General features: G+C 40.2%; 1 protein-coding gene and 1 long non-coding RNA gene across 6 annotated transcripts in view; one reads left to right on the top strand and one right to left on the bottom strand.

Annotated features, from left to right (window-relative positions):
- The window catches only part of LOC106980070 (uncharacterized), a 46,369-nt gene extending 37,623 nt beyond the window's left edge, over window positions 1–8,746 (bottom strand). The window contains exons 1-3 of one of the 4 annotated variants that reach the window (XR_008298458.1): window positions 8,109–8,730; window positions 7,604–7,681; window positions 2,537–2,647 (exon numbers count right to left, since the gene is read on the bottom strand). Coding sequence is in view for 2 of the 4 variants with exons in the window: in XM_027057233.2 (XP_026913034.2) it covers window positions 8,110–8,697 (588 nt within the window). In the remaining 2 variants the exon portion in view is untranslated. Of the gene's footprint in view, window positions 1–2,536; window positions 2,648–7,599; window positions 7,682–8,108 lie in introns of all 4 variants that reach the window. The other 3 variants (XR_008298457.1, XM_027057233.2, XM_027057234.2) reach the window with 3 other exon arrangements.
- Window positions 8,456–14,908, top strand: part of LOC113598759 (uncharacterized) — a 56,076-nt gene continuing 49,623 nt past the window's right edge. For both annotated transcript variants that reach the window (XR_003419468.2, XR_003419467.2), the window contains exon 1: window positions 8,456–8,595. This is a non-coding gene — a long non-coding RNA (uncharacterized LOC113598759). The remainder of the gene's footprint in view (window positions 8,596–14,908) is intronic.

Raw genomic sequence — 14,908 nt, 5'->3', positions numbered from 1 at the left:
ACATCTAAAAACATTAGCTATGTCAAGTTGATCATAGAGAACCCTATATCATTTTATTAATATCAAAGAAAAAATATTAAGTCAAATAGAACTATTAGAGATTTTTTTTAATGTTTAGTATTTTGAAAGAGAGAGAGAGATAGAGAGTGAGTGGGGGAGGGGCAGAGAGAGAGGGAGAAAGAGAATCCCAAGCAGGCTCCACACTGTCAGCACAGAGCCTGACACAGGGCTGGAACTCACGAACCATGAAATCATGACCTGAGCTGAAATCATGAGCTGGAGGCTTAATCAACTGAGCCACCCAGGCATCCCAGCACTATTAGAGACTTAGAAAGTCATTACATATAATAAAAAGTTTAATTTACCATGACAATATTTAAAAGTCTGATTATAAAGCATCTAATATCAAACCTCAGAATGTATAAGCAAAGGTAAATAATCAAGATGAAATTGACAAATCCATTATTATAATTTCTCAGTAAGTGAATGATCAAGGAGACAAAACTGTCAATAAGTATAAATATTTAAACAACACAGTTGAAACTTTCATCTTATGGATACCCATGGACCCACATGCAACACTGCACCCAGAAACTGGACAATATGCAACACTGCACCCAGAAACTGGAGAATACACATTATTTTCAAGTTACACGTGGAACATTTAAAAACAGAACATTTGTGCTAGCCCATGAAGCTTACATCAAAAAGCATGAAAGAACTACTATGATAGAAACCACATGCTCTGACCACATCACAAGTAGAGTAGAAATCAGCAGCAACAACAAAGTTTATTTAGAAGCTAGAAATCACAGCAAACGGCACGATATGATAGCAAAAACACTACACAAAAATTTATTTTAAAAAATTTTTTTAATGTTTATTTATTTTTGAGAGAGGGAAAGAGACAGAGCATGAGTGGGGAGGGGCAGAGAGAAAGGGAGACACAGAATCCAAAGCAGCCTCCAGGATCAAGCTGTCAGCACAGAGCCTGACACGGGGCTGGAAGTCACCAGATGTGAGATCATGATCTGAGTCAAGTTGGATGCCTAACCAACTGAGCCACCCAGGCGCCCCCATAAAAATTTCTGATAAGCAGCTAATGTAGTGATTCAAGGGAAATTAACTATCCTCTAATAAGGCAAGATTCACAGTTAATGAGCTAAGTACCCAACCTAAGAAATTAGAATAGCAGAATAAACCTAAGAACACAGAAGAAAGACAATAAAAGAGCAAAAATGAAAGAGAAAACAAACATATGATAGAGATGACCAGCAAAGCCAAAAGCTGGTTCTTTGAACAGATTAAGAGAAATTATATATCTCAGGACTAAAGGAGGCTGAGAGAGAAATTAGCAAATCAGCAGTTTTTAAAAAATTGGGACATATCACAGATGCAGTGATAATTAAACAGATAAAAGAATATCAGGGAAACCTTATGCTAATACTTTACACTTCTGAAAACCTAGTTATAATGACAAATGTCCCTTAAAGTAGAATGGATAAATTGCAGAATTCATACAAAACACTAAACAAAAATGTAAACAAATGATAGCTATGAACATTGATAAATCTCAAAAACGTAACAGCAAACAAATAAGCAAGCATAAAAGTATAGATAATTAATATAATTCCTTCTACAAAAAGTCCAAAAATAACCAACACTAAAGAATATGCTGCTTTAGAGATAAAGCAAGCATTGACTTTAGGTGGAGAATGAGGAAACAGAGGGATTCTAGGTATATCATACTCTTTAATTCTGGTAGTAGGTCCATGGGTATTCAATTTTTTTAACTTATAAATATCCTTTATGCATTTTTATATGTACAATGTACTTCACAATAAATGTTCTTTTAAAAAATTACATAGTAAAATCAGTTTCAATAGCATATTCTGAACTTGACCATGTAAACAGTGAACATTCACATGGCCTCATGAAAACAATTTACCTATTCAATCTTTACCTACCTGTGACATTCCATGCCAAACAAAGATATGGTTCTTATTCTCTGAGATATTACAGAGGGGAATAATATTCACCTAAACAAAAAATTCATCCTGAAGTGCATACCAAGGGAACAGAGAACCTCAGAGAAACGAGGAAAGCAAATTATTTCAGCGAAGAAAACAATGCCTGAAAAAATAACTGGCCCAGAAAATATGTTTGGTACATATGGGTTTACTTTCTCTTTCCTTTAACATCCAGGACCAAATCCTAAAAATGAAAAATATACATGAAAATGCAAACGTGACTCTGCCTTCGTTAGGGTCATGTCTGATGGCTAACTGTCACTACTGTCATAAAAACAACGTTGAGAATTTCTCTACATTTAACCATCAGTCTACACATGACCTTTTCCTGGGTTGTACCCATTTTAGTATCTCATTTTTTCCCTAGAAGTGACTATGTTTCTGTGATGGCCAGAGTGATATTTATCTGGTTTCAAAAGGTAATTTCTGGTTAAGATGAGGTTTCAGGGGAACCTGGGTGGCTCAGTCAGTTAAGCATCTGATTTTGGCTCAGGTCATGATCTCACCATTCACGAGTTTGAGCCCCGCGTCGGGCTCTGGGATGACAGCTCAGAGCCTGGAGCCTGCTTGGGATTCTGTGTCTCCCTCTCTCTCTCTGCCTTCCTCCCAGTCTGTCTCTAAAATAAAACAAAAGCATTAAAAAATTTCAAGATGAGGTTTCATATTATTGACAGAGAGAAAAATACAGATGAACGTATAGGTAAAATATAGATATATAGACACACACATATACTCAGGACACTAAGAGTACCAGAGTTGGCAGCAAAGGACAAAAAGCAGAATATTTTCAAATCTTAGAGATGACTACACAGGAAACAGTATCTACTCGTTCTACCATGCATCAGATTTGCAGGCAGGAGGTCAGACGGTAATACAGTAAGGAGGCTGAAAATGAAAATGGAGTGAATGGGGGTGGGGGGCAGAGAGAGAGGGAAAGAGAATCCCAAGCAGGCTGCACAGTGCCAGTGAGAGACCGACATGGGGCTGGAACTCACAGGCTGTGAGATCATGACCTGAGCTGAAACCAAGAGCCGGACATTTAACTGACTGAGCCACCCATGTGCCCCAAAATATTAATAATTGTTATCTGTTGGGGTAATTTTCCTTTTTTTCTTTTCTTTTGATTTGGGGTTTTTTGATTTTGTCTGGATTTTCTACATGTTCTATGATGAACATGTGTCACTTTCATAAGGAAAAAATATCTATTATAGCATAAGGATAAAAAGTAAATATTTGATGGGCCCCTGGGTGGCTCAGTCAGTTAAGCATCTGGCTTAGGTCATGACCTTGTTGTTCCTGAGTTCTAGCCCCTCACTGTCAGCACAAAGCCGGCTTGGGATTCTTTCTCCCTCTCTCCCAGCCCCTCCCCCACTCTCACTCATGCTCTCTCTCTCTCTCAAAATAAACATTTTTTTTAAAAAAAGAATAAATATTTGAAACTTTACAAAGCAACTATTTACAAAATATGGAAACAAAAATGAGAAGTTCCCAACATCATTAAACCTCTCAGTGGGAACAAATGTACCCAAAGCCTATCATGGAAAATGGGGGAAACTTTCAACCCAAACTCCTTTTATTAAAGAGCTCAATAATTCAAAAAAAGGAAACATGTTTGAAGAAATACTGAGTGGGAACTAGCTGAAAGAATTAAAGAACAGACTTTCTGCTACTGTCAGACAGTAAAACTTCAGAAGGCACTACTATTTGTGCAAACTTAATCAAAATGGAGCAGAAGGTGGCCTGCTTCACATACAGCCTAGAAGTAATGGCAAAAATAAGCTAAAATGATGAAAAGAACAGATTTTTATTACAAGTAAACACTTGTGGTTGTGTACAAAATGCAACATTTTTCCCTCTGGAAGACAATGGATGATCTGGCTGGAGTCGCCCCTTTCCACTCCACCTGCCTGTGAATCTGTATCCTCCGGAGATGATCTTAGATCAAAAACCCTGCAGCTGACACCCTCAGCCACTGTACTGAACACCTGACATGAATGTTAGTTAACTGATTCTTAAGTAACTTTCAGTTGAAACTCCTATTCTGATCCAACTTCAAGCATCTTTAAACGCCTGCGAATGTTCTTTCTCTAAAATTTATTTAAAAAAAAAAATAGGAAGAGGTGAAGGCATCTGCTTTCGAAAGGCAGCAGCTAGAATAAGGTATCACGTCCCTTCTTCAGCACCACATCCTCAAGGCAGAACTTTAGAATTTCTACATAAAAAATTTTTGCCTAAAATATTTTTTCAAGGCTTTAATCATATAGACAAGACTTAGTCAATTCAGAGAAAAGCTTGGGTCAAAAGCCCCAAATGGTATGTAAAAACTTACGGTTAAAATGACACATAAAATTACACTGAAAATTACCTAAAAATTGATTAACATACATGCCAAGTGATTGGTTATTTGTACACTATCCAGCTGGGGATGTTTTTCAATCTAAATTGGGCCTGGGAGAATATAATTTCTTTAGAACTAGCACTCAAAGGAAATACTGATAATAATAGTGTTATTATTAATTTCAACATGGGACCACTAGATTACCCTCCTAACTGCAAATACACCTCTTCTGCCTAAGATCTGAGAGCTATTTTAAAATCCAACCTTCCCAACTTTTCCTTACATTTTTATTAAACATGAATGAGCTTTCCAGTATATGAAGCTACAGTTTCATGCTTGAATTTTCTGAATCTTCTGTCACAGACACAGAAATGGGAACAAATTACTTTTACCAATTCTGTCCGTATTTGCCAGCATAGAGGCTAAAAGGCACTTTATCCTATGTGTCGAAGTCAAAGACTGGAACAGCTCACTGTCAGCTTCAGAAACCATTTTTTACGAGCATGGCACACTGCCTCAAGCCAACTAAACACTAAAGCATGTTGGGCTGCCTAAACTGCAAATTATTTGGAATGTTCTCCATGTTTTGTGGTTGTGAAAGTACCTATTTTGTGGATCATCCAGTTAAAATTACGGCCACATTTGACCTTAAACAAAAAATTCCCAGGAAACCGAAACTATAATCGACCAAGATCCCAACATCTCTGAAAGACCATGATCTCAGACTCATGATCAAACATCTCAAATCTTATTTTTTAAAAGCCAAAGAGACACAACATAAACTCTGTGAAACACTTTAGTGTCTGTTTCAAGTAAACACTAAGAACTCACCCTAAAATACACCTCATACTTGCCAAAAAAATAAAATAAAATTGCCCCCTGTAACAAAGGGCATATGTGGCAAATATAAACACAAATATAAACATACATTTTTTAAAAACGCCTAGAAAATAAAGCAAAAACCTGTCTAAAAGATTATTTCATTTCTAATTTTCATACACATATGCTGCAATGTAGCAGCTTCAGGTGTGGAATGTGAGGAAGAAATACTCCAAAGCTTATAGTGATTAGAGCACTGGATCATAGCTATTATTTTCCCAAGCATTAATGGGTACCTGTCTCAAATCAAATACTTAGGACATTGTTTCACAACTTGGAGTGCCAAAACTTCCCAAGCTTTGCCTCGCATGCCTTTGAGATCTACTCTCTAAGTCTCAGGCCTATGGAGAATGCCCTGAAGGTCATTTTTGAAGTGTTAAAAAAGAAAACATCATATTGACAAGCCAATTTTTTCCTAGGGATTCTTCCACTGAAGATAAATTACTGAAGCATAAGAAATGCTGGTTCAATCATCCACTGATGGGATAATTCAGTCCATTTTAATAAACATGTGGTTAAGATCATTGGCATATGGCTTCCTGGTCCAAGCTTTGTGCAAGAACAAGAACATGTGGGAAGATAGTATATTTTAACTTAACTGATACTGATGAAATTGATGAAAATGCTGAAGAGATGACAAGCCTTAACAGGAAGTATTTTTAGCTTCTGATCTTTCATATCTGTGTTCCTGGTGCATGTATATTATCAAGTACCTGAACAGTTTTCCCTGTTTTAGATATACAGATATATAAATATGTAAGTATAGATAGATGTGGACTATTTAATTATATATATAAATTTGTGATATATATATAGTTTCAAAAAGAAGCATTGAGGGATACCTGGATCACTCAGTAGGTAGAGCATGCAATTCTTAATCTCAGGGTGGTGCGTTCAAGCCCCACGTTGGGTGTAGAGATTAATTTTTTTAAAAAAAAGCATCATTCATAAAACAATCTCACATCAAATAAACCATATATAAAATCTCAAAATTGTTAAATTTCCTAGAAAATTGTAAATTCTAGGAGCTAAGTCCCATTCACCTTGGAACCCCAAATTCTTAACGCAGTTCCCTCGTCTGGACTCAAGCAAACTTAAGGTAAAGTGGTAACTTCAGTTAGGATCTTAAGTATGTGACTTTTTATAAACAAATTTTTTCCCAAGAACATTCAGTTTGCTGTCAATTTTCAGAAAATGCTGGGATGGTGAGTTCTAAGTTTCAGTTCTGGTATACTTGAGAGCAAAGTAACAAAATTTTGCTCAGAGATAAAAATTTACATACCTAACAAGATGTTATAATATTAATGATTATCCTGTAACGATTTCCTTTCAAAACTTCACCACCGCAAATGTTTCCTATAATACTCCCTCTCTATTTTGGTAGTATTTTTTCACAAAGAGATTATCTGTAACGCATATAACTGAGAATTTAAATACTTACGACATTCTTTTCCTTAAACAAGCTCCCACATTCTATTTTAATTGTTTAAAATAATCTGGATGATGCAATCAATTATATCACTAAAACTTTGGCTATGCAACACTTCACAAAATGTAGGGACTTTTCATCAGCATCTTTGATTTGCAACTGACATCAGATGTACACAGTGTGAGTGGAGAAAACAGAAAGAGGAGTAGACAGGTGTAGTAGAGACTTGGAGGTGTGAGAAAATGGGCTTCCTTCACCCACAGGACACATGAAAAAAGAAAACGTACCCATTTGTGTAATAAATGTACTCATATATTAGGTTTCATCAAATAATTACACGAATTACATACCTTATCCAGGGGTAAAATTGTCTGAAGTAATGTTGGATTATGCAGGAAACATCAGGGTTTGTTTTTGGTTTGGGTTTTTTTTTATGATTCTTAAAAATACTACCCTTAAAATTAGTTGGAGCCTTTTAATCTAACACATAATGAAAACCATATTCACCAATAAGCAAATAAATAAAGCGAAAATCCTATTTTAAAAAGGTACAGTTAAAACCTTGCCGAAAAAAAAAATGCATACCTACTACGGGGGATACCTGTATTCCATAAGTGTCCAGACCAAATCTAAATATCTTACCAGAGACGAAAGGATCAGTTTGAAATTTTGGGTCAGACCTAGAGGGCATATCATAAAGATATATCTCTGGAGGGTTTTGTACTTGTCTGTGTATGTTCAGTACGTGAAGGATATTAGGGAGGAGAAGGAGAAGGAGAAGGAGAAGGAGAAGGAGAAGGAGAAGGAGAAGGAGAAGGAAAGAAAGAATGTTTCAAAAGGGGCGGGGAAGAGAGGACTAAAATCAGGGCGACGCTGAAAACCGACCAGGGCTGAAAGACAGACACACAGCGCCGCAAGCTTACCCACATGTAAGAGGCAAGCTCTTAGAACTGTTAGAGCTCCCGGGGAGCTTCCGGACTTGGGCAAACGAGGTCCATTTCACGCCTAAAGAAAGACGAGAGCACAGTGTAAAAGTTCAAGAGGATTCCATCCCCTTCCTCTCACTCCTGGCACTTAGCTTCTGGAGGAGAAAGCCCCGCCGAGCAAAAGCTGGCGCTGGGGGCCAACCTGCAGCTGCCCAGTTTCCTAGAAGGCCCAACTGCTCCAGCGGGCAGGGGATGGCGCCAGGGGGCGCCGGGAGGCGAGGCAGGCGGCACCCAGGGAAACCGAGTCCCGGTCGGGCCCCCACCGTGCGGCGCGGGCTGCCGCAAAACCTTCCCGAAAACCCGAGCCTCTCCTGCACAACTTCGGTCTAAGCAAGCTGCTTCTCCGCCGCCACTCCGCCCGACAGCACCGCCTCCCCAGCGCCGCGGAGCGACGCGCTCCCGGCGGGTGGCTACCTGTCCGGGGGGCCGCGGACCCCAAGTCTCACCTCATACAAAGGGCTGCGCGCGGGCGCCTGCAGCAGAGCCCAGGGAGCATGGCCCCCTCCAGTCCCTCCCGGAACTTTCCTGACATAGCACTTCTCTCCGCTGCAGAAAACGACGCTTCGAGGCAGAGGAGGAGGAGGAAGAGGAGGAGGCGGTGTGGCGACCCAGGCGGCGGCGGCGGCGGCGGCGGGAGCTGGAGCAGAAAGTGAGGAGCATCGCGGGCGAGCGCCGCGCCTCCCAATCTGCCGAGGGGTTTCCGCCCCCAGGGTAACCAAAGCTCCCTCTTAAAGGCGCCCGCCGCGTTTCAGGACGTGAGGGCTGGGGAGGAGGGGAGAGGGGGCGGAGGCAAGTAAAGAGGGAGGGGGCAGGCGGCGACGCTGAGATTCTGGAGGCCGCCGTCCAGCCTACCCCAGGGCTGCTGCGCTCGCGGGTTTCCGGCCGCTCCTCCCGCTCCTCGCCGGGTCTGGTCGCCCCTTCGCCTGGGCAAAGGTAGGACAAGTGCTGCCACCCAGCACCCGAGCGCCGCTCCCGCCGCTGGCTTGCGCCCCACCTTTGCGCTGGAACGTAGCCCAGTCTCCTAACCGCCCCCATCCTTTTAGGGTCCTGCCTTCCTGGGCCCCTCCACAGCGCCGCTGTCGTCCGCGCCCCCAAAGCCCTTGTGCGCCGCTGGCGACTGCCCAGTGGAATTGCGTTCCCTCACGTGTGTCAGGCATGTCCTCTCTATCTTCCTCACAGTGGTGAGGGTCTCCCCGGGAGCGCTGAACACTGAAATAACCAAAGGCCAGGCCAGTAGGGCCCCCTAGACTGACCTCTGAAAGTGTCACTGGCAAATGGCATGGGAAATTTACCAAATGTCCTGCTTTGTCCTATGCTTTGTTCTCTTCCAATGGCCAATTGCCAGATGGCCTCCAACTGGATTACTAGAACAGTTGACTTTCATCAACAGAGATTAGTTGTAAAGATCCCCAAACTCAGAAAGGCCCCCCTGAAAAGATACCACCTTAAGACCTAAATGACGCTGGGAAATATTACTTTCAAGTGACAAGTGATACTATTTTTCCAACTATCATCAACATTTGTGATCACTGCCGAGACCACAGTGGGGTATGCGCAGTGTGGAGTTGCCCCAGAGACACACAGCATGAGCAGCCATCAGCCTTAGGAACAGACCATGGTAACAGTGGGTGTGGGCAGCAGAGAGCTTCTTTTTCTACCTCATGCCTCCAGCTCTTGCTTCTTAGTACCTTGGGGCCTCAGGATAGGGTGTCATTTGTATCCTGGTACCCTGCACAGTGTCCTCTGGCTGACCTGGAGATGGGCCCTCAATTCAAGGTGAAGATCCAGCCTGGGCTACAAAGAACTGCCCCGACCCCCGCCAGGGGACGGACTCAGAGGGAGTGGTAGTTTCTCCATGCACACAAAAGCACCAGCATCAAGGAGCCTGAGACTGGACCTCAGTTCTTCCTCTCCTGCCACCTGCAGCTGCATAACAAGCACGTGCTGACTTGTGGAGGAAGAGGACAAGGAGACAATGTGCAAAAGATTGGAGCAACTTCTTTTATAATGTGGAGCAGAAATATGCCTTGGGCTCTCTAGAAGCAGGAGACTGTGGTCGTTGAGCCATGGTCCTTGATCATGACCTGAGCCAAAATCAAGAGTCAGAGATTTAACAGATTGAACCACCCAGGTGCCCCAGGAGATATCTTCCTATTATGATAAACTCCCATATAGTCAGGATAATTGGATGTAATAAACACCCAACTCAAAGTGACTTAAGAAAACCTACAGTGGAAGAGGTTGGAATGTATTGGCTCACATGCTTAAAAAGCCAAGAGTAGATCTGGGGGTGTAAAAAAAAAAGGAGAAGAAGAAGAGGAGGAGGAAGAAGGAGAAGAAATTGTTTTTTAAATCTTTTTTTTTCTCCAGATGCTCAAAGAATGTTAGGACTCCATTTCTCTCCATATTGTGGCTGTGCTTTCATTGGACTAGTTTTGTTTTCTCTAATAAGGGCCTAGACTGACAGCCCCAGCATTAATTTCTCCTCCAACCTCCTTAGCAACTGATCCCACTAGCAAGGAATAAGTCTTATTGGACTAACTTGGGTCCTACACTCATCTCTGAACTAAGCATTATAACTGTGGGTTTGAACATACCCTGCAGATTGGGGTCACTTGACTGTCTGAAAAAGATCAAGGGAGCTTTAGTGTCCACCACACCCCCCCCCCCACACACACACACGTAAATCACATGAACTGAGTGGGAGAGAGGAGGTTTCCCAAAGGAAAATTTGTTTTGCCAACAAAGAGAAAATGAATGTTGAGTAGATAAAGACCGTAGATGACCCACTCCCCACAGCCCCCCATTTCACACACACACACACCCCCTCACCCTCGCACACACTCACAACCCCTTAGGGACTGACTAGCTCTCTGTGTCTTCTGCCAATAGCCTCAGGACCAGAAAAATGCTGATGGTCATGGGTTGTAAGTAATTGAATCAGTTATCCACATCCTTTGACCTCAGAAGCCCTGGGAAAGTGCTCAGTGATGTTTAACAACCACTTGCAAACAAATGGTGTCTAGGACGTAATTGTATTCAATCATTTTTTTTCTATCCGCATGCCCCCACCCCCCCATTCCTTGTTAAACTTTATGTTATTATATAATCAATTCAACTTGATAAGGGCCCATGGAAATTTCTTATTACCTATACAGTATGTTCATTCAACTTGAAAAAGAAATGTGGCCTGTGAATAATCACATTTCAGTATCCAAGTGACACAGGGCCCAACTTCATTTCAAACTCCAATAAGTTCTTCTTCATCTGCTCAGAGATAGCACAGAGGAGTTTATATTTCGCCTACCAAAAAATGCCAGTTTCAGCTTTTTTTCTTCCCACCAAGAACTTTTCTTGTGGTTGCTCATAAAAACGTTTTATATTTTCTTCCTTCATCTCTCTATTTTATGAAGTTTGTACGTATCATAGAAAGATAGACTTAAAAACCTGGAAGAGGCTTTAGAATTAACCCAAAACATCCCAGTTTATTTCATAGATAAAGAAATAAAAGCTAAGAGACTGACCTAAGGTCATGCAGCTGTTTTTAGCATCTGTGACATGTCCAGCTCTGCTACACATTTCAAATAATATAGATACAAAAGTATACAACATAGTCACTGTCCTTAGAGAGTTGAATTCAGTCAAGGAGACATTAACCATCTAAGACAAATTCAGAGAATCACAGTATATCATACAATTTAGGATTTAAAAAATGTGTGATGAGCTCAGTGTGTTAACTATAAGCATTGAAATAAGAGACACGTAAGCTGGAGTAGTCTGGGAAATGCTTTTTAGCCAGGAACCACCTTGACAGCCTCTAAAAAATACATAGAAAAAAAAAATGGGCTTCCTATGTGAGAAAACAAACAAAATGAGAAGTCAGTGATGAAGTAAAGATCTTCCCATGTGTTTGGAACAGAAAGAAAATACTTAATAAAGATTAAGTATTTAGTATTAGTATTAAAGATTTAGTATTAGCATTAAAACACTAAATAAGATTAAGTATTGTTAAACTTATGTTTTATTATGTTATGTGTTCTCAGCTATAATGTAAATTTTTTTATCTTACTTTGGACTATGTTCAAAAAAAGTTCAAAAGCCCCTAGTTCAGAAGCCAGACAGAGTGGATATGAAACTCTGCTTTGTAGCAGGACATTGATCAAATAACATCTCTCCAGGCATTGGTTTCTTTATGTGCAAGAGATTTTCGGCACTGGCCTTTGTACAGAGTAAGACTATATATGGTACCTCTTATTTGCTGGCTGAATTGGAGATGATTTCATATTAGAATCACCTGAAGAACTTTTTCAAAATCCCAGTACCTGGGACCCACCCTTAGAGAATCAGACATAATTCTAGGATAAGAGTCTGCACATCAGAGTTTCAAAGCTCCCAGGTACAGTCATCTCTGCAAGCCCCTGGGCTGGACCCATAGCAAAATACATCCACCTGAGGAGCCTGGTGAAACACTGCCTATTTCTTCAGTAGGGACATTGATCTTCATGATTTATGTCTCTGTTTCTTTTGCCAAGCAATAGATAGCATGCTAGGTCATCAGCAGAATTCTAACTACTTTTGGCTCTGAAAATCTTCAACTGTGGTGCAAACTGCTTGTGGTTTATCTCGGTCAGTAGCACAGCATGGATCCTGAGTCATAATCTCTTATGCATCTCTCCAAGTATACAATTTATGGTCAGTTAGCAGTATACAGTAGTTTCTGGAGGTGCTAAAAAGCAGTAAAATACCACCAAAAAATCCCTAAGGAAGAGGAAAAGGGCTAGAAGCAAATGGCATTGGAAATCCATAAGCTAAATAATTAGCAAATGACTCATTAAATTCAGCTATTTTCATCCTGACTTTTAATAATACAGTTTCTAAATATACTAATTACTGATGTACTTTTTGTAATCTTACATTTAGGAATCCCTCAGTGTTTATATCTTATACATTTTTCCCCTATACAGTCAGTCCCCTCTGTGTATGAAGTGGGAGGATCTTTCTTCAAATACAAAGTGTCCAAGAGACTCAGAACCAGTTATTCTGCCTAGTTATGTTGTCTGTGTAAAGCTTGACTTTTTTTGTATTTGGTTGGGCAAAGATAATGAACATAGAATACTTTTGAATCTCTCCAAAGAGACAGAGCAACTGAATAAAAATCTTAAAACCTAAAATTTTAACAGTTAGACCTTATATGCAACATGATATGACAAAAAAAGGACCCGGAACCACTACCGGGTCTTCTTGCCTAAGAAATGGAAGCTGAATCTAATCAAGCCTCTGGAACTAATAAGAAATATAGGAGACCGAGGATCGAGTTTGAAAACCACCTCAAGGAAGGAATCAGTCAAATCCAGAATGGCAAACATTCAATAGAAAAAATGACCTCGTTTCACTACCAAATCAATGGCACGAAGAAACAGGGGCCTTTAAAGAAGAAAAGAGATTTAAAAATCATAATCATGAAATGTAATGTGTGGACTTTGTGTCCTTTTTTGAACAAACCACCTGTGAAAAGAACCATGAGACTATCAGGAAAATCAGATTATAGACTAAGTATTAGATAGTATAAATAAGTTACTGTTGATTTTCTTAGATGTGGTAATGACAGAAGAGTTCTATATAAAACAAAAATTTCATCAGAGGTGCATACTGAAGAATTTTAAAATCCTGCTCAAAAAAACAGAAGGAGTAATAGGTGGAAAAATGACTATAATTTTTATAACTGGGAGATGATACATGGAGGTTTATTATCCTTTACTTCTGTTATTGTCTATGCTTGGAAAGTTCCCTAATAAAGTTTGTGTAAAAAAAAAATTAACAACTTTCTCTTTGATGTTGAGTTAACCTTTTATTAAAATCCTTCTCTTGATTTTGCTAATCAGACAATGACAAATATATGTGAGTCTGGGCCCGGTTACATCTTGAGTATCTTTAGAAACAAGTTTTCTAGTCTCAGAAGTCTTTTGTTATAATATTTTTGGCCAGTATTTACTAGTCACATTCAAGGCATAGTACTGAACCAAAATAGTGATCAGTGAGAGTCTCTGGGGGAGGAGCCCACAACCATTCCAACACAGCTGGCTCTCTGCATCACAGGTGCCCACTCTCCAAGTATCTCTGTGCCTCAATGATTATCTCCAGTGACCAGCTCTGGCTACCTCGATTTGCAATGTCCATGATGAAGTCTACAGGTGAGCCCATAGGAACTAACTGGCTGAATGCTTTTATCCTTTTTGTAAACCTTAGTGAAGACATGATCTTTTGGCCTTTTCCCTTTCCTTACCTTACCCCATCACACTATTTCCCACCCCCCATAGCAGGCCTGCACTCACACGTACACATGTGCACACACACACTCTAAATAAGCATTGCAGAGGTAAGATCCAGCAACCCAAGACCAGTGAGACTAGATGGAGAGCAGCTACTCAGCCTGCTTTTAGTCTGTGTCTTAGTCTGGTGTGTCTCCAACACTTGTATCTGGACTAGTATTGGTTCAATTCAATTTTAGGAGATTCAATTTTAGGAGAATGTAAACTTTATTATGTCTATTTAATTTATTACGAATTGAAAATATAACTATTACAACAGTCTCATGGACATTACTTCTGTCGATGAAGATGGGTTTTTTTTTTTTACTTATTTATTTATTATTTTGAGAGAGAGAGTGAGCAGGGGAGAGGGAGAGAGAGAACCCAAGCAGGCTCCACACTGCCAGTGCAGAGCCCGCGAGGCAGGGCTCAAACTCATGAACCATGAGATCATGACTTGAGCCAAAATCAAGCATAGGACACTTAACCCACTGAGCCACCCAGATGCCCCTGAAGCTGTTTTTTTTTTTTTTTTTAATGAGTCAATTAAAAAGATTAAGTCAATAAAAGTACAGATATTTTGAGAATAAGACAATATTCATGAAAATGTTTCATATATGACTAAAGGTTTTGAAATTCTGTCTTTATCTATAGAAGGAAAAGAGGTCTTATAGCTCACACACTCAAGCCCAATTGAGCAGGAGCTTAACTGGAAGTGCAAGATAGTAGTAGATATGCAGTAGATAGATAGATAGATAGATAGATCGATCCTGTGAAAATCACAGGTTCTATTTCTAGTGCCGCCATGGTGGAGGGACCTTAGGCAGTTGGTTAGTTAACCTCTTAAGCCCTCAGTTTCTTTACCTGTGTATTGGGAATAAGAATGAAGTATTATGAAGAGTAAATAAAACATTCATCTAAATCACTTGGTCTCTGAT

Source organism: Acinonyx jubatus, chromosome B2 (assembly GCF_027475565.1).
Source record: "Acinonyx jubatus isolate Ajub_Pintada_27869175 chromosome B2, VMU_Ajub_asm_v1.0, whole genome shotgun sequence".
Classification (NCBI taxonomy): Eukaryota; Metazoa; Chordata; class Mammalia; order Carnivora; family Felidae; genus Acinonyx; species Acinonyx jubatus.
Note: the sequence above shows the minus strand (reverse complement) of the source record. Positions and strands in the feature narration are given on the sequence as shown.